The sequence below is a fragment of the Quercus lobata genome, chromosome 4, assembly GCF_001633185.2.
Source record: "Quercus lobata isolate SW786 chromosome 4, ValleyOak3.0 Primary Assembly, whole genome shotgun sequence".
NCBI lineage: Eukaryota > Viridiplantae > Streptophyta > Magnoliopsida > Fagales > Fagaceae > Quercus > Quercus lobata.
Window position 1 is genome coordinate 64,708,756 of NC_044907.1, and position 18,945 is coordinate 64,727,700.

The 18,945-nt window shown below is 35.5% G+C and overlaps 2 protein-coding genes and 1 pseudogene across 3 annotated transcripts; 1 reads left to right on the top strand and 2 right to left on the bottom strand.

Moving 5' to 3' along the window:
* Positions 1 to 1,271: 1,271 nt before the first annotated feature.
* LOC115983953 lies at positions 1,272 to 3,313 on the top strand (annotated as a pseudogene). The gene has a single exon (XR_004090315.1). The product of XR_004090315.1 is annotated as an ATPase WRNIP1 pseudogene (transcript).
* Positions 3,314 to 7,157: 3,844 nt separating this feature from the next.
* LOC115983908 lies at positions 7,158 to 10,300 on the bottom strand. The gene is made up of 2 exons (XM_031106769.1): positions 9,794 to 10,300; positions 7,158 to 9,228 (listed from the first exon to the last, which is right to left on the bottom strand). The coding sequence occupies exons 1-2, from the start codon at positions 10,223 to 10,225 to the stop codon at positions 9,187 to 9,189; spliced, it is 474 nt and encodes a 157-aa protein (XP_030962629.1). The 5' UTR covers positions 10,226 to 10,300; the 3' UTR covers positions 7,158 to 9,186.
* A 2,105-nt stretch (positions 10,301 to 12,405) lies between these two features.
* LOC115987609 (coproporphyrinogen-III oxidase 1, chloroplastic-like) lies at positions 12,406 to 17,386 on the bottom strand. Its single transcript, XM_031111196.1, has 8 exons — positions 16,689 to 17,386; positions 16,515 to 16,590; positions 15,175 to 15,269; positions 14,566 to 14,649; positions 13,275 to 13,362; positions 13,037 to 13,161; positions 12,832 to 12,930; positions 12,406 to 12,722 (listed from the first exon to the last, which is right to left on the bottom strand). The coding sequence occupies exons 1-8, from the start codon at positions 17,265 to 17,267 to the stop codon at positions 12,654 to 12,656; spliced, it is 1,215 nt and encodes a 404-aa protein (XP_030967056.1). The 5' UTR covers positions 17,268 to 17,386; the 3' UTR covers positions 12,406 to 12,653.
* Positions 17,387 to 18,945: the final 1,559 nt, after the last annotated feature.

Below are 18,945 nucleotides of genomic sequence, written 5' to 3' on the forward strand. Positions count from 1 at the left end.
CATGAGTTTCGTAATGTCACCTTCTCTCATGTGCATCGATAAGGTAATAGGCCTGCACAATTTTTAGCAAAACATGCTCTAGGCGTGGTTGATTATTCAGCTTAGATTGAAGAGTGTCATTATTTTTTAAAACAAGCTCTTATCCATGATGTATTTTTATCTTTAAATTTTGAACGAAGTTGTTATCTTTTCCATAAAAATAAATAAATAAATAAAAGTTTTCGAGGATTCTGGCATTTTACCCCTAATTTTGAAAAAAATTAGCAACATGCCCCTGTTTGCAAACTATATAGGAGCGTGCCCCTGTTTTGATACTCGATTATCCTAAAATCGAGTTCAATTAAATACTCGATTTGTAGAAAATCGAGTTATGCCCGATCAAACTTAAAAAAAATATAAAAATAAAAAATTTCCATGGAACTCGAGTTTCAGGAAATCGAGTTCCATGCAAAAAAAAATTTTATAAGTGTGATTGCTCTATATTCAGGGAGCCCTATAGTGGCGTTTTTAAACCCTATAGTGACGTTTTAAATCCCTATAGCGGCGTTTTACTGCAAGTATTTTTAGAAGTGTGATTGGCCTATATTCACGGTGCCCTATAGTGGCGTTTTTAAGCCCTATAGTGACGTTTTAAGTCTCTATAGCGGCGTTTTTCTTCAAAATTTTTTATAAGTGTAATCGTTTTGTTCTGGGTGCCTTATAGTGACGTTTTTAAGCCCTATAGTGACGTTTTAGAGCCCTATAGCGGCGTTTTCCTGCAAAAAATTTTTATAAGTCCCCATAACAAGTTCAAGGGGCCCTATAGTGGCGTTTTTAAGCCCTATAGTGACGTTTTAAAGTCCTATGGCGGCGTTTTGGAACTCGACTTCCCTAAAATCGAGTTCTATGCTTTTTTTTTTTTTTTTTTTTTAGTTTTTTTTGAAATAACTCGATTTTCTACGAATCGAGTATTTTAATGAAACTCGATTTTAAAGTAATCGAGTATCGAAACAGGGACATATCCCTATATAGTTTTGAAAAAGGGACATATGGCTAATTTTTTTCAAAATTAAGGGCAAAAGGCTAGAACCTTCAAAAGTTTTCATGATTTTAGGACCAAATATTTTATATATATATACACACACACGAACGTGGCAAACAAAGAAAGAATGCTGTCCATTCCGTCTTCTGTCTTTTCAGTTTTTCCTTTTGGAGCCAAAAAGTGGGCTAAAAAGTACATAAAACTTTACTTTTAACAAAAGAAGCCAAGAAATTAGAGTTCTCATCACCACTCCTGTCATAGACCAACCAAAATTTCACTGCCAGACTCCGAACTCCCCCAATTCCCAAAAGATGATGGAAGAGAATGAAATGGAGATGGAACAGCTACTGAGTATGGGCTTTCCAGACGAATTGGCAGCCCAAGCCTTAGCCGCTACCGGCGGCAAATCCACTCTCAAAGCCACCGAATGGATTCTCAACCATAAATCCACCCCCGCCGCCGCCACCACCACCACCACCACTTCTACTCCACCTCCTCCTCCTCCTCCTCCTATCAACAACAACAACCCATCTCCATTCCAACCCAAACTCGACCGTTTCTTCCACTTCCATTCCAAACCCTCCACCACCAACAACAGTTCCCCACCACCTCCCAACGCCGTACCTCAACAAGAACAACCACAAAAATCAACAAATCCAATCTCCAAGCGTCCCAAACTATTACTCTCAAAAAACCCACTTCCACAACAACAACAAAACGACAAGCCCCACGAGCCCTTAGCAGAGCGCATGCGGCCTCGTACCATAGACAACGTTGTCGGGCAAGACCACCTTCTTGGCACAAACTCTCTCCTTCGCTCCGCAATCCAATGCAATCGTCTCCCTTCTATTGTCCTCTGGGGTCCTCCTGGTACTGGTAAGACCTCCATTGCCAAAGCCATTGTTAATTCCTGTTCTTCCTCTTCTTCTTGTTCTTATAGATTTGTTTCACTATCTGCTGTTACTTCTGGGGTTAAGGATGTTAGGGACGCGGTTGAGGATGCTAGAAAACTAAGAATTTCGTATAGTAAGAGGACTGTGTTGTTTGTGGATGAGGTTCATAGGTTTAATAAGTCTCAACAGGACTCTTTCTTGCCGGTTATTGAAGATGGGAGTATTGTCTTCATGGGTGCCACTACGGAAAACCCGTCTTTCCATTTGATCACACCTTTGTTGTCTCGGTGTCGGGTTTTAACTCTTAATCCCTTGAAACCCCATCATGTTGTGCTCCTGCTTAAGCGGGCCACGGACGATTTGGACAAGGGATTGGCACGGAGTGTAGGGATGCGTGTTGATGTGAATGAGGAAGCTGTTGAGTTTATATCTGCGAATTGTGACGGTGATGCTCGTGTGGCATTGAATGCTTTGGAGATTGCTGCTATTTCAGCGGCTGCCCGGGTTCACGGGGACCAATCTAAAGGTGTAGAAGGAGGAACCCAAGGTGGGAATTTGTTGGAAAATGAGGAAAATGGGGTCTGTTCTTTGAAAGCCATTGTCGCACTGGATTATGCTAAGGAGGCACTTCAGAGTAAGCATCTTGCTTATGACAAAGATGGTGATGAGCACTATAATCTGATCAGTGCACTTCACAAATCTATGAGAGGAAGTGATGCAGATGCTGCAATTTATTGGTTGGCAAGAATGCTAGAAGGAGGCGAACAACCTCTTTATATTGCCCGGAGATTGATAAGGTTTGCAAGTGAGGATGTTGGGCTGGCGGACCCATCTGCACTTAACCAGGCTGTCGCATGCTACCAAGCCTGCCATTTCTTGGGAATGCCTGAGTGCAATGTGATTCTTGCACAATGTGTGGCTTATTTGGCTTTGGCTCCCAAGTCTGTCTCTGTTTATCGAGCTATAGAGGCTGCACAGAAAGTAGTGAGGGAATCAGTTGGACAGAACGAGGGAGTGCCTCTTCATCTGAGGAATGCACCAACGAAGTTAATGAAGGAACTTGGTTATGCTAAGGACTATATATACCCCCCTGATAATCCATCTGCAACTCAAAGTTATCTGCCACCCTCACTACAAGGGTACAAGTTCCTTGATTAGCCTAACAGTAATAAAAATGATGGATGAGAAGCGATTTAGTTAGTGCAGGAGTTTTTGGAGCTACTACTTTGTGTTGGTTTGATACTCCTTACATTTCCCTTTTTGTAGATTCTATGTTCGTTATATTATATTGGTACTTGTTAAGCATCAGCATGTTTTCAAAATTACTAACAAATATGTTGAAGAATGTAGTAGAATGTTCAAATGTGTGCCAGATACGTTTTGACTTTCGTATGAGAAATGATGGAATTTGGGCCCACTACTTGACCTGGCTTCTGAAATCTATATTTATGTTGCTTGAAGTTTCACACTATCTATTTACCTAATTAATTAATTTGATTGGTTCAAGTTGTTGGTTTCTTTAATGCAAGAGACATCTTCTTGAAAAATCTCCATGAACAAGAGAACTTGTTATGTGTAAGAGGGAAATTTTTTGAACCAGATTGGGGAAAGACATCTTCTTATTATGCTAGTGGTTTCAAGTTTCAACAATCATCTGGTGGAAACTTCAGAGGTTTGGACTTTGCTGCAACTACGTTGCATATGGTAACCAAACAAGTTTCCAAACATTTTGTGGAGGCATTAGGATAGTTTGCTGAAAGAACTTCTGACACTTAACAATGTGGAAATTTTGAAGGGAAAATGTGGCGGACATTTTTAATCTCCTGGAAATGGTTAAATTTGGTGGAACAAGAAATGTGGCATTATTTGTTGAAATCTATAAGAAATTTTGAAGTTACTGTTTTGATAAAATAAAGTTTTATTATAGAATTTATGATATCTTAAGTCTATTATAATTATTGGAGGTCTTTATTTGTTTGGAAATTTGATCCTGGTGGATGTTTTAAAATTTGGATATGGTAAAAATATTTATAGATATGTTGAGAGAAAGTTCTTGTTTAATAACGAGTGGAAATTTGTGGAACTAATGGAAACTACAAAGTCAGTGCAGGAAGAAATGGAATACAATCTCCCTAACCATGTCAATGAACGGAAATGGCATCTATCTAAATGAAGCCTTCTTGTGGTATGTTATGAGTGCAGTTTCTTAAAAATGTAATGATCCCTGAATTCACTTCTTTCCATGGACAACAAGATTTACCATATATTAGTTCATTATGCCTCATGAAATATATTTTCCCTTTTATGTATTCTTACATTTTCAATTTATTTTATCTTCAGGTTTCTAGTTGTACTTGTTTTCTGACCTATTGTAATGGGAAATAGATATCAAGTGGGCTAGTTAAACTCTTTTTTTCTGGTATAAGCAGCCTGCACCTTTGTTAATTTTATTTCTGCACAAGAAGCTTTCTTAACTGGCTTCATACTTAGCTGAATGAATCATATATTCTAGAGTAATGTGTTAAGTTTGATGAAAAAAGGCCTTTCTCTTTATGCTATATGCTAACCATACCTATAGAGAGAAAAATTGGTAAAATGGTCTCCCATTAAGTTTCTTTAACCCTTTAAAATTTCAACCTATGTTGTATTCCTTTTTTTTTTACACCTCTCTAATCATATGGTCAGACTGAGCCCGTTCTCATCATAGCTCTCATAATTCTAACGAATTAGGTTATTTAGGTTACGAGCTAACAAAAAACCTCTAATATGTCTTGCATGTTTAGTTAGGTTATGAGCTAAAGAATTGCCTAGTTTATGCATGTGAGAGAGAGAAATAAAACTATAGGCATTTGTGGTGAACTTGGCAGAAGCTAGGATATGACCATAAGAGGTGAAGGATTCTTCTTCGCTTATGAGTTCCTTAATTACAACTTCAGGGTCCGTCAAGGATGAAAGATGAGAAGCCGAGTTCATGAGCAAAAGAGATGGCTCTCGCTACAAGCAAAGCTTCAACTTCGTTATTTTATTGAAACATCTCTCTTTGCTCTGTATTTTATTTTATATTATATATATATATATATATGTATATATTTTAAATACGCATCTTTGGACCATCCACAAGTGAAAAGGTTAGGATGGAATTTGACAGTGGAGAAATAGTATCTTCTCACCAATTGCATCGAGTAGTGAAAGTTAATCAGCCTCCTGCGTCAAGACTGCAGGTGCAGTAGATTCAGGGTTGCTAATTAAAGCACCACCATATTCACAGGTCTATTGGTAATACCGTAATAGGTACCTTTTGAGATTGAAAACCTTTCATCTTAAATGCCAATTCTTCATCAATTTGTTTTCAAATCTACAAAGACAGGCACAACAAAATCTTACTATTTTCACAAGCTGAGGTGGCATCCCACCATTCGTCAAAGTAAAATCAAATGATAAAGAATTCTTCAATGGGTAAAACAAAATTTCACAATATTTTCATAAGTTGAGGTATCAACCCACTAAAGGTAAGAATAAAATGAAATTATAAATTTTTTTTTTAAAAAAATTATACTTGAACTTACCACAATGCACAATTCAAAAATCAAAACAATGATAGTGTAAAAATATTGAGATTTTATTGTGCCTATAGACTTTCTCAATCCATAACTCTTGAAAAGATTAGGTACGTCATGCTATTAGACATTATTATGACTTTCATACTTAGGCATGTTCACGTATCAAGTTCAATTAGGTTTTTGTTCAACCAATAACCCAAACTGATCATGTTGGATTGAACTAATGTCAATCAACCAATAACCCAAACTGATCATGTTGGATTGAACTAATGTCAATCGACCATGGTCAAATTATCAATTGAATGAGCGAGGAGAGAGGGGCTTGACCAAAGTAAGAGAAAGAGATGAAAGGATGTTGGTTTGGACCCATCACAATATGAGAGGGACATTACAATTAAACCATAATTATATTTTTATAAATACATAAATTTATAAATAAATAAATAAATAAAATTAAAAAAAAAATTATACTTTTGTTATGTTGAGCACAACCTTTTGGTAATGAGAAATGAAAATTATTAGAGTACTAGCCAAAAGAGGTTTTGTTATCACTAATTTCCCTATGGTTGATTTTAAGGAATGATGTCCCACGTTGAATCATAATATTTAAGAGGAAGTAATTAATATAACATAATTGAACACATCTCTTAAGTTTAAATTTTTTGGGTAAAGTAGTGCTCGAATATGTTATATTAACCATAAGTATGGGTTATCTTCCCAAAAAATGAATAGAGGTAACTTCCTAATTCTAAAGTGTACCACTGGTCGAGAATGGTATAGACAAGTTGGCCAAATAGATTATGCTGAGTTCTAACTTACACCATCTTTTTTGTCAATGTAGGTTTACTATTGTAACTTTTCCTTCCACACGGTTTGAAAGTATATGACTATAAAGGTTTGTGGATTATCAGGTGCTGGTAAATAGTAGATGCCTCATTCCTTTGGCTTCCAAATGTTGAATTTATTTAATACACAGAACAAGCAGAACATCCTATGTACACTGTCTCGAATAATATAAACTATAAAGTAAAAAAAAAAATTTAAAAATTAAAAAAAAAATTGTTTCCTCTCTCTCTCTCATGCATACACATTCCTCTCATATTCACGATGAATCTCATAATAAATTTAATTAGTAAGATCTATCATAAATGTAAGAGAAGGGAGCACCATATCACCTGTCTCAAACATATAACATGCACATATTAACAGACTTACATTTTATATCTCATATTTTCAATTATAGTATTGGGGTCTTTTGGATACCCCCAATATTGTATTTGAGTATGGATTTGGATATTCCATATGGTATTGGGAAATGAGGCCATTGGAAACACCAATACAAAACTTTTGATATGAACTTTACTAATTACTACTTACCTTAAAATAAATTGTACTTAATTAAGTAATTAAAATAAACGCCCTTCCTTTTTTTTTTTTTTTTTTTTTTTTTTTTTTTTTTTACACTCTTTTTCTTAGGGGATATTACAACGTGCTTACGCAATAATCAAACAAATTACTCATGCCTGCCTAAACACAAAACTTTAGTGGTAATTTATTCTAGACAAGAGAAGCACAAAAACAGAATTCATTATGGAACAAAAATAAATCAATTTGATTAACCTAGTGCTTTCTTATCATACTAAAAGACTAGTAAAAGTAATAATGATACATCAACGCAGCCCTTGTAAAATAATGTGAGAGAAACTAACATAAGACCATATTATATACATCAGGATTACCAAAAATATTATTATATACAACAGCTTCTCAAAACGATAGCTAGTCTTACACAACACGTACCATCAGTGAATGATGGTAACAATTAACTAACATGCCAGCCGGTGTAGGCACTTAGGACTCCCGAAGTAGATTTAAGGGTCTGTTTGCCATTGCCATTTTGTGGAGAAAAAAGAGCAATTTTATATTCAAACCCAAAAACAAATAGCAGCTTGGCTATGAGGGGGAAAAAATACAACAAAAAAAAAACTCATGGGATCTTTGTTTTTTTTTTTTTTTCCAAAATTTTCCAGAAAACTGTGTTTTCTTTCACAGAAACAACATTTTGCAAAGATTTTATCAAAGGCTTAATTGCATTTTTTTTTTTTTTAAAGTTTTCAAAACACAACTTCTGAAATCACTATTTCTTTCAAAATACAAAGCGTTCAAAAGGCTTACCAAACAGAGAGAACATAATTACACTTCAAGAGTCCTAACCAAAAAAAAAAGGTTTTCAAAACATAGGTTTCTTGTTCCCTTGTCTGTCAATCAGTCTTTAAACTCTGTTCTGTTGTGTTCTCTCAGTTGTACTTTGTGTAGTGCGTGTTGTAATCAGCACATAGACATCAAAGTTTGAATTTTTTTTCTCTCCCCCTTCTGAAAAGTGGGGGTTTCCTTAATGCTCTCCAATTGCTCCATCAAAAAAATATTCCCCCAAGCCCACGCCTCTCACCTTGGTACTGCATATACCATTAGTAGTCAATACAAGGCATAACTGTCAATAAGTTTCACACGTAAGATAAATAGAGCCAATTTAGTTCACTATTATCCTATTCAACCAATGAAAACATACAACCACCAAAGAAAACTGGAGTAAACAAGCCTGCTCTCTAATTTGCACCAGTAAAGAGATAAAACCAATAAACATCAGTCTGTTGATGAGGTGGGCGTTATAAAGATAATGCAACACTCAACACTGAAGGAGATAATTTATCTGCTCATTTTGATTCAGAAATCAAAGGGCAGACCCAAGCTAGAGTTATCAATGTCCTAAGTTTGGGTCACTTCGAAATTGCTATGTACAAAATTGCCCAGTGCAACCTGCCCCTTAAAGGGTTAGGAAACCTAAACCAGAGCCAGTAATAAACATGGTAATAAAACTAACTTTATATTCCTAAATAACTGAAATGATGAAAGTAAAGTCACAAATGAGTTGATTATTCATGGCTGGTTGGGGAGCCAAACTTTGATGCAATCCCTCCACTTTGGGCCCCCAAAACTCATCCTAAAACATAAACACCTAAACAAAATAAGTTCATAACAGGCAAGGAAGGGCAGGTTGGCTTGGCAAGTCTGGTCTGAATTTGCAGGCATTCTTTCTAAATTCAAGTGTATGATAACAAGCTCAACTTAAAAATAAAAATAAACTACGAACAAATTCCACGTGTTCAATAACTGACTAACAGGATGTGATTTACCTATAACCCCATACCACATGTTTTCATCCAAGCAAAAACAACATATTGATGAATTTGTTGAGCTTCTGAATTGGCTTATATATTGGACTGCTGACAAGTTGTTTCTCCACTGCTTCTCAAAGGTGAACTCAAAGGGGCGGTTTTACCAGAACTTTGACAGTTTGATCTTAAAATGCCCTCTTTCTTCCATGCAATCAATTCAAAAGGGGCGAAACCAGCCTATATATTGGGCTGGGTTGGAATCTCAGGGGTGGATCAACTACTAGGATTGTGTACATACAAAACAATTTTAAATCCCATACATCATACAAATGTTGAGATATCAACCCAACTTGTAAATTGAGTGCATTTAGGTGACTTTCAAAAACACATGTTACTAAAAACGAGAAGTTACTAAGATTCATAACAAGTGCTGGAAAAATCAATGCATCATCAGTTCCATCTTATGAGTTCTAATAATAAAAGGCTTTAAAAAGAAATATACCTCTATATGTAAAAATAATCATCGCACCATTTCTTCAATCAAGGATAGAAAGAAGGATCAAAGCACTTTTCTGAACCTACACACACACAATTTCTAAAATTCAAGAACTTTTTGAAAATAAAAACCAAACCATGTATTCAATTCTCCTTAATGCTGCTATAGATGCACAATTGAATGTCAGAACTACTATCCTTAATCTGGTGTTGACAAATGTATACCTTCATAAGATGACCACTCAAATCCTTAAATGGGACATGAGATGCAGAATTAGACACTAATACAATACTTGCATCATCTCACATAATAAATGGGGTCAATATTAAATTGAATGATGTGTGTTATTGCAATTTTACAAGAACCCATTATTCAAAATGTTAGTTACGTTTCATTATGTAAATCAAAAAGAATCTAATCCTTACAATTACACATTCCTATCAACAACAAATTTGTATTATTTGAGGACCAAGTGATGCATATTTGAAATTAATATTTGATGGTCTTCTTTTTTTCTTTTTTTTATAAATCCCATTTTGGTAAGTGATTTATGGTATGGGTTGGTGTAGTGTATTAGTGTGGGTGTGTTGTAATAAGAATAAAAATCAGCGCATAGACATCAAAATTCGAATTTTCTTATCTCTGACCCCCATCTGAAAAGTGGGGGTTTCCTTAATTCTCTCCAATTGCTGCGTGACCTTTTTCTGAACAAGATCAAGTGAGTTGAAGAGCCTCTGAGCAGTTGTTAGGGATGATGAATTTGATTTCATCTTATCTCTATTGATAACGGAGTGAATGGTGTGGATTAGATTCTGAAGCACTACAGCATCATCAGTTGTGTACGGCACCCGAAACCGGAACCGATCAGCAGAGATGGAGAAGTTAGGGTTCATGATTTTAGGAGCATTGTGAGGAGTAAATGGAGTCCCAATTTGTTGTTCTCGAGATGAGAAAAACGAAACGGGAATAACACTGACAGGACTCTTCGGACTCCCAATTTGTTCTTCTTCTTCTTGAGAAGGAAAAGGAGAAGAGTAAATGAAAAAGGAAACAGGAGTCCCACTGAATCGAGAAGCCATGGATGAATGAAATAGAATATCAATTCAAATTTCAAACCCAGAGAGAGAGATAGAGAGAGTCGGTTGTAGAATGCGTGGAACAGAGGAAGGAGATCAAGTCATGAGTGTAGAAAGAATGGGTTATATAGGTGCTCAAGCGGTTTACGGTTAGCGTTTGCGTTAAGCTACCGCGTTATGCTTAAACGCTGCCGTTTTTTGTTATTTTTTAAAAACCCTTGTTCTGCTACTTCCATTTGTTTTTTCCCCCAAATATTCTATATATATATATATATATATTTAACTAATATTTTTCTAGATTCTAAAATAGTTAAATAAATAAATAAATAAATTCTACACCAGTTTTCAATTAATTAAAATTTAAAAATGCGTACAAGTTTTGTGTGTACTAAAAAAAGGTGAAATTTTATGAGGTTTGCAAAATAGGCTCAAGATTATAGGGTTTTTTTGTTTTTCTGAAATTTATGGTTGTAATTTGGAATATAAAATTAATAAATAGAATTATTATGATATGAAAATTCGTAAGACCTACAAATTGATGTGGCATTATGTTGGAATGGCTTGAATTGTCAAAATTGATGGCTTGACATTAGCCAACAAACCATCAGAAAGTTGCATGATTTCTTATGTGAAGAAATGCAAGAAGTTATACTAAATGTTGCATGAACTCGTGGCATTGACTTCTTTGTTGATAGAAGTCTTGCATTATCGACATGCATGCATACTTCACCTTTTGATTGAAATATATGACTCCATTAACATTCATGAATTGTCAAGAAAGGGCAAGGAACTACACTTGAAGTTACCAAATACATGCTAGCTGAAATGTATGACTCCATTGGCATCAAATATTTTCGATTTTATATTATATAATATAAGATTAGACGGAGAAATTAAAGATTTTCAAATTTCACAATTTCATAATGAATCGAATAACAAGGAGCATCTCATCATTGGCCTGAAGAGCGTTGAGCAATAACCTTATTCATCATGGTACCCCCCTTCTCTCAAAAAAAATTACAAACCTAAAAGAAGTAGCATTGCTCATCACAGTGTCGCATCATTGTTGCATTTACAAGTTAATCAATCTTTGTCAACGAGAGAGAGAGAGAGAGAGAGAGAGATCCTTTAATCCAAATATCCTTCGACTGAAGATATTAAGATCAGTGGCCTATCCTTTGATCCTATTGTTTTCTTTCTTTTTCATTTTTTTTTTTTTTTTTTTTTCCTATCCTGTGTCTGAGTGGTACCTAGAATAAATAAAATAAAAATTTTACTACCAAACACATGTTGGATACATTTGTACCCATACTTGTTTCAGACATTTGTACTCTGCCATTTTTAGGCATACCTGTGCAACCTAGCAAGATTGATAAAAATTAATTGGAGTGGACGAAAGGACATAAATTAGAATCCAAAAAACTAAGAATAAAAAGAACTTTTGAAAGTTTTGGAAAAAAAATCTAATTTTATGTACAATTTAAAGATGAAAACAATATTTTTAGCCCTTTCGCTTTTACAGCATTTTTCACTACTTCCTAAGATTAAGTTGGTGGTTTACATTAGTCCATCAAAAACACAACTTTTATTATGGATAGGAAATAAAAGACCACATCAACCGCTGCAGAAAAAAAAAAGCATGGTGCTAAAATAAATGATAGTTACATGGACTTCTGGCATTCAAAATTCATTAAACGCATCTAAATGCAGATTACTATCTCATTATTGGCGTGGGGTCTGTACTTAGGTATCTAAAGATTTCACAACTTTGAACAGTTTATAATTGAACTTCTAACCTGATTTACCAAAATAAAACTGGAGGAAAAAAATTTAGGGAAATACCTTCTGGTTGTTGAGAATGTCCCAACGCACCAAGAATGCTAAATATGCAGCATTTTGTCAAAATTGGTGTTTTTTTTCATGGCAATTTATACACGAACACAAAAGGGTTCCAATATCTGTACTGTCAAGCCAAAATGGAATGAATAAATCCAATTTCTTACAGTGATTTTATGTGAGATCTAGGAGTATGAGTGATCTAGTATGTACCACTCATACTCCTAGATCTCACATAACAGTTAAGTGGCAAGAAAAACTGTCCCCGGTTTATCATGACTCAACAGCTAGCTGACTGGTAATAAAAGTGCTTGCTGAAAAATATTACTAGAAAATTATTAAAATTATTAAATGTATAGTGGAATTATTCAACAATGTATTTTTTTCGCCAGAAAATTTTTATTAGTCCTCAACAAAAGATAGCGTACTCATAATTTTATGATTTACATCTCTATCACCTTTTACTAGTGAATTACATTTGTCCTATACACCAATCACTAACTTCTAACCATGCAATAAAAAACACTCATTGAAGAATAGAATAAAGGGGAGAAGTGGGGAAGGGATGATACAAAGACATTAATTTTGAACAATGTTAGATCCATTCCTTTGGATTGATGCAGGCATCTAATAATTTCCACTCTTCAGTTCCATTTTCCGGTTTCTGCAAACATCAAACAACAAAACCATCCCCACATTATGATTCAAGGATATTCCACTTTCTAGCATTACCATACAAGAAGTATTCATTCAGAAAGATCCGAAAAGCTTACATGGTCATATTCCCACCGAGCTGTTAGTGGGAGAGAAACAAGAATACTCTCAATTCGACCTCCTGTCTTTAGTCCAAATGTTGTACCACGATCATAAACCTTTGTTAATAAGAAAACACGTTAACAAGGCCTCATGACAAAGAAAAAAACAAAGAGTTAACAGATGTCTAATGTTTAATAATATCTTTAGAGCCAGCTTTGGTACCAAATTGAATTCTACATAACGCCCTCTTCGCAATTGCTGCCATGCCTTGTGCTGGTCTGTGAATGGCGTATCCTTTCTTTTTTCTATGATTGGTATGTAAGCAGGAACCACAGAATTGGCACATTCTACAAATTGACAATAGATGTGAGCATGAAGAGAATTGAACTGCGACAAAACTAAAGAGTTCTTATTGAAAAACACATGATAAGACATCAATTCTATATTCTCAAGCAATTACCAGTGGCAAAGGAAAGAAGCATCTCTTGATCATAGTCATTTAGATCATCAAAAAATATTCCCCCAAGCCCCCGCCTCTCACCTCGGTGCTGCATATACCATTAGTAATAAAGGGTAGAAAATTCAATACATTTCACATGTAATATATATAGAGCCAAGGTAGTTATAACAGATCACTTCTATCCTATTCAGCCAATGAAAGTATCAACAACCAAAGAATACTGGAGAGAACAAGCATGCTCTCTGATTTGCACCAGTAAAGAGAAAAAAACCAATAAACATAACTCTGTAGATGAGGTGAGTGATATAAAGATAATGTCAACACTGAAGAAGAGAGTTTTGCTGATCATTTTGATTTTGAAATCAAATGGCAGACCTAGCGAGAGTTGTTAATGTCCAAACTCCAAAGTTCAGGTAACTTTGGTATGTCCAAATTGCCCAGTACAACCTGCCCCATAAAGGGTTAGGAAACCTGACCCAGAGCCAGTTATAACAACTTAACAAGGAAATAAAACTCACTTTAAATTACTAAATAACTCCAAAGATGAAAGTGAAATTACAAATGAGTTGAAATTAATGGCTGGTTGGGGAGCCAAACTTTGATGCATTTCCTTCACTTTGGGCCCCAAAAATTCATCCCAATACACAAACACCCAAACAATAAGAGTTCATAATAGGCAAAGAAGGGCAGGTTGGCTGGTCTGGTCTGGTCTGGTCAGAAATTACAGGCATTCTTTCTAAACTCAAGGGTATGATAATAAGCTCAACTTTAATAGAAAAAAAGAAACACTATGAAGGAATTCCATATAGCATTCAATAACTAACATACAAAATGTGGTTTACCTATAACCCCATTCCACATGTTTGCCACCAACTTGTTCCTCCACTATGTCTCAACAAGTTACTTCAGGTGAACTCAAAGGGGTTGTTTTACCATAACTTTGAAGGTTTGAACTTAAAATGGTCTCTTCCTTCCATGCAATCAATAAATATGGGGAAAAGCAACCCATATATTGGGCTGGGTTGGATTCTCGCAGGTGGGTCTAACTGTAAGGATTACATTGTTGTGTACAACTTGTTGACGTACAAAGCAATTTTAAATCCTAAACTTCATACAAAGGTTGAGATATCAACCCAACTTGTACATATGAGTGCATTTAGGTGACATACAAAAACATGTGTTGCTAGAAATGAAAAGTTATCAAGATTCATAACAAGTGTAAGAAAAATCAATGCATCATCAGCTCCACATTATAAGTTTTAATAATAGTAAGATTTAAAAGGAAATATACCTTGATATAGAAATAATCATCGCACCATTTCTTAAATCGAGGATAGAATGTAGGATCAAATTTGTCACAAGCACTTTTTTGAACCTACAGAAGAAGCTCAATATCAGTATGCCTAAACCCATTAGTGTTATCACACAAAATTTCTACAATTTAAGATCTTTTTATCTTTGATAAGTTAAAATTTAAGAACTTTTTGAAGATACAAACCAAACCATGCATTCAATTCATCTTAAGGCTGCTATAGACACACAATTGAATGTCAGAACTACTATTCTTAATCTGGAGTTGACAAATGGACACCTTAAGAAGATGATGAATTAAGCATATGCAGAAGCCCCAATTTATTTCTCCTTTTGGTTCTACTCATTTATTCTGAAGAACTAGCCTATTTCTCATATAAACCAGAAAAAGAAAAAAAAATCCCATTCTAGTTCATTCCAAACAGACAAACTTTGTTTTGAACCTATGCAAGGAAGCACAGTGAAAGAAGCACCTCAAATTTTTGGAACCTATCATTACGAATAATATGATTTGTTTATAAGAGAAAGAAAGCTGGTCAATATTTCAATTAAAGGAAATGATTCAATGTCAGATGTTTAAAGCGAATACCGAATGGAAATGCTTGACATCCTCTTCAAAGATGTAAGCAGGTGTCAAATCAGTTCCTCCACCAAACCACCACTGTCTGGGTGCTCCAGGAGCATCTGCATGAATCAACAGTGAGATATCAATATACAAATGCAAATAATCATACTAATTCAAAATACACATGATCAGTGAAACAAACTTTACATACACACGCGCACACACACACACATATATATAGGCAAATAATAGGGTAGGGATGCCTTGGTTGCCAATTTACAATTATGGGGCATGAGATGAAGAATTAGACACTAATACTTGCTTTCTTTGGTACTATATGTATAATAAAAATTACTTATTAAAAAAAAACTATATGTATAATAAAAATATCTCAGACAATAAATCTATCAATAATAAAGAGAAGGAAAAGAGTTATATGTGTTATTGCAATTTTTGAAGAACTCATTATTCAATTGACATCTGAATTATAATGTTAATTATGTTTCATGTAAATCAAAAGAGTCTGATCCTTGCAGCCATCTTTCAAAGCTTAAAAAGGATGACATAAATTCCTACCAATAAGTTCATATTATCTGAGGATTAAGACAACCCAACCCAATGCAAGAAATAGCAAGAAAGAAATTATCATAAGCAAAAGAGTACTGAAATATAATAGACTCCATGTTACATCTCCACAAAGTGGTATATATTTGAAATTAACATCCGCTAAGTCATTGAACAGATAAAGTATACTCCAAGACAATCAAATTCTAATTCTTGACATCCAAAAGGCCAGAAAACCAGAAAAACATGCTCAATGAAGCTTTCTTCTTCTTCTTTTTTTCTTTTTTTTTTTAAATAGTTCCGATAGAATTTGAAACCTATGGCATGTTCTATGATGATTGCTCTTTAGCATCAAGCCAAGATGCCAAATGAGTTTCTTTTTTGGGTGTAGGCAAGATTTGAACCCAATACTATATTCGACAACAAAAGACTTTACTGATTAAGCTAAATCAAAACCCACATAGTCAATGCAGCATTTTTAACAGAAATATCCCGGGGACTCTTCTTTGCTTCTTCTTCTGTTTTTTTTTTTTTTTTTTTTTTTTTTTTTTGGTCGAAAATAAGTATTCTAGTTTAAATTGTGGTAATTCAGTGCAATACTCTATACCCAATCAAGAACTTGTTACTAACCAAAGCACATAAATAGCATCAAAAGCTATGAAACCAACGGAAAACACATAGTAATAGAGCCAGGCAATTGGTTCACACCGACACATAAACATTGGCTTATGTTACTAAAATTCCATACACAACATGTTCAATTCTGAGAAATCAAAAAAAAGCAAGCATTGAACGGGTACCTTTAGGAGCGTCAGTCTCAAAATATCGATAATTAAAATGCAATGTGGGCGCAAATGGGTTCTTTGGATGCAAAACCTGAAACACCACCACAACAAACACATTACACACATTATTGTACAATTTTGGTTAAAAAAAATTTCACAATCAAAAGCAGAGAAAAGAGTGAATTTTACGGAGCTAATTCCGGCAGCAAAGAACGGAACGGGGCCCGGCTTCACCTCGGCGGAGGCGGTGGCGGCACGGTAAGCCTCCGGTGGCATAACCCCATAAACGACAGAAACATTAACCCCAGCTTTCTCCCAAACGGCACCGTCTTGAAGAACTCGACTTATGCCTCCGCCGCCACCAGGCCTCGACCACACATCTTCCTTAAACTTAGCTCCACCATCGGCGCCTTCGATTGCTTTGCACACACTGTCCTGTGCTTTCCTTATCATTTTCTCGAACCGGGATCGGACGGTGGAGGATGAAGATGATGAGGATGAGGTGGAGGAATCATGGTCGTCGGATTCGCGGAGGAATGTGTTGGGTCGTTCGGTTTCTGGGATTTCTTTTTCGATGGAAACTGCGGATCGAATTGTTGTTGTTGTTGTTTTGAGTGTGAGATTGCGGGTTTGGGTTTTGGAGAAATTGAAGGAGAGTTTGGTGGTGGGTTTTGATTTGGGTGAGGTTGAGGTGAGAGGGAAAAGAGTGAAGTAGGAGGATGAAGATGACGATGAGACAATGGCGCTTGCTGTTGTTGGTGGTGACATTGGTTTGGTTTGGTTTGTTTTGAATCAAATTTTGATGTAGGAAAATGAATATATATTCTGAAGAAGATATAGTAGAGTGTGGACTGTGGTGATGTTGTGGATGGATGGACTGACTTTTTCACGAGTTTGTTCTTTTTAAGTAAGACTTCAAAAACAACAGGCTGGCCGTTTACCGGCAACATGGGTTAAGTAAAACCCATTAACTTCTACCGCCACCTACGCCCACCGTATCATTTACCGTTGACCTTGCCTTTCTTTTCTTTTTTTTCAGAGACTTTCCCAGGAGATTCAACATTTTTTTTTTTTTTTTTTTGGTCAAAAATACCACTACACACTAAGTTTGAGTAGGTACAAAATTTAAGAATAATATGATAAAAATACATTTTAAAACATTTTTTATAAAATAGGAATAGTATTATGTTAGTTTTCAATCACTCCACATTTATGAATTTTTTTTTAGGCTAATTGCAACTTACTTACATATGATTTGGCTGAAATTTAAGTTGCCTACTCATGGTTTGAAATTTGACACTTTACCTTAACTAAGATTCTATAACCAACTTCTATTAAAAATGGGACTAAATAAGTATTTTTGCTTTCTTTTATGCTCTCCTTAAAACATACAAAACACAAAAGAATAAGAAAAAATAAGATCAAAAAGTTAGGGTTTTATAAAAATACAAACATTACCACCATCATAGGAGCTTCCACTACAAAACCCTCACCTTTTGATCTTATTTTCTCTTATTCTTTTATGTTTTGTATGTTTTGAGAGGAGAGAGAAATAAAAGAGTGCAAAAATACAAGTTTAGCCCAATTTTTTAACAAAAGTGGGTTAATTAAGCTAACTAGGGATGACAATTTTTACCCGATCCATGGGTGCTTGGCCTAACCTAACCCTAATGGGCCGAGTTTTACCCAATTCATGAAACAGTAGGTTTGGGTCTGGGTTTTTAAAATAAAATCCGAAGCGGGTTTGGGTCAAGTGCAGGTTTAAGTGATACCCGCCTTGAACCCAGGCACAAACCCGACCCGCTTAAAAGCAAAATTACCAAAAAATATACATATATAAACCTAATTTCCTAACCCTAATTTCCTTAAGATCTTCCTTTACTCTCCTCAGCCACCCCCCATCTCCCTTTCCTCTCCTCTCCTCTCCTACTCTCATTCAACCTCACTACCTCAGCCCAGCCGCCCCCCTCCCTCACCCTCACGCACTCTCACCCTCACTCACTCAATCACTCTCACTCTTATCCCTACATCATCGTTACTCGTCACACCCCCATTTGCTCCCTCACCACCAGCCATACCCCTCAAGCCCTCCCTCATCCATGCATCATTGCCGGCCCCCCTCACGACCTCGCTCCTTCCTCCATGTGTCTCCATCTTGTTCTCTATCTTCTTCTTTTTTTCTTTTTCTTTTTTTTTTCCTGGTTCATTTTGTCTCAATCTTGTGAGCTTTTGTTTGTGTTTGTGATTTCTATGTTTGTGTTAGGATTTGCATTTGTGTTTGTGATTTTGAAAGGGAAAATCATAAATCTGAAATTTGTGTTTGTGATTTATGTGTTTGTGTTTGGGTTAGGATGTGTTTGTGATTTTGGGCCAGGCATGATGGGACAGGGCCTGCAGGTCCAACAGGGCAGGTTTGAGTTAAAAAAAAAAAAAAAAAAAAAAAAAA

Coding starts and splice junctions, on each gene's coding strand:
- LOC115983908 (XM_031106769.1), bottom strand. CDS start 10,225: ATGGCTTCTCGATTCAGTGGGACTCCTGTTTCCTTTTTCATTTACTCT. Junction 9,229..9,793: donor CCCCCACTTTTCAGATGGGG/GTCAGAGATAAG, acceptor GTGTGTGTGTAG/GTTCAGAAAAGTGCTTTGAT.
- LOC115987609 (XM_031111196.1), bottom strand. CDS start 17,267: ATGTCACCACCAACAACAGCAAGCGCCATTGTCTCATCGTCATCTTCA. Junction 16,591..16,688: donor TTGCTGCCGGAATTAGCTCC/GTAAAATTCACT, acceptor GTGGTGTTTCAG/GTTTTGCATCCAAAGAACCC. Junction 15,270..16,514: donor TGAGACTGACGCTCCTAAAG/GTACCCGTTCAA, acceptor TGATTCATGCAG/ATGCTCCTGGAGCACCCAGA.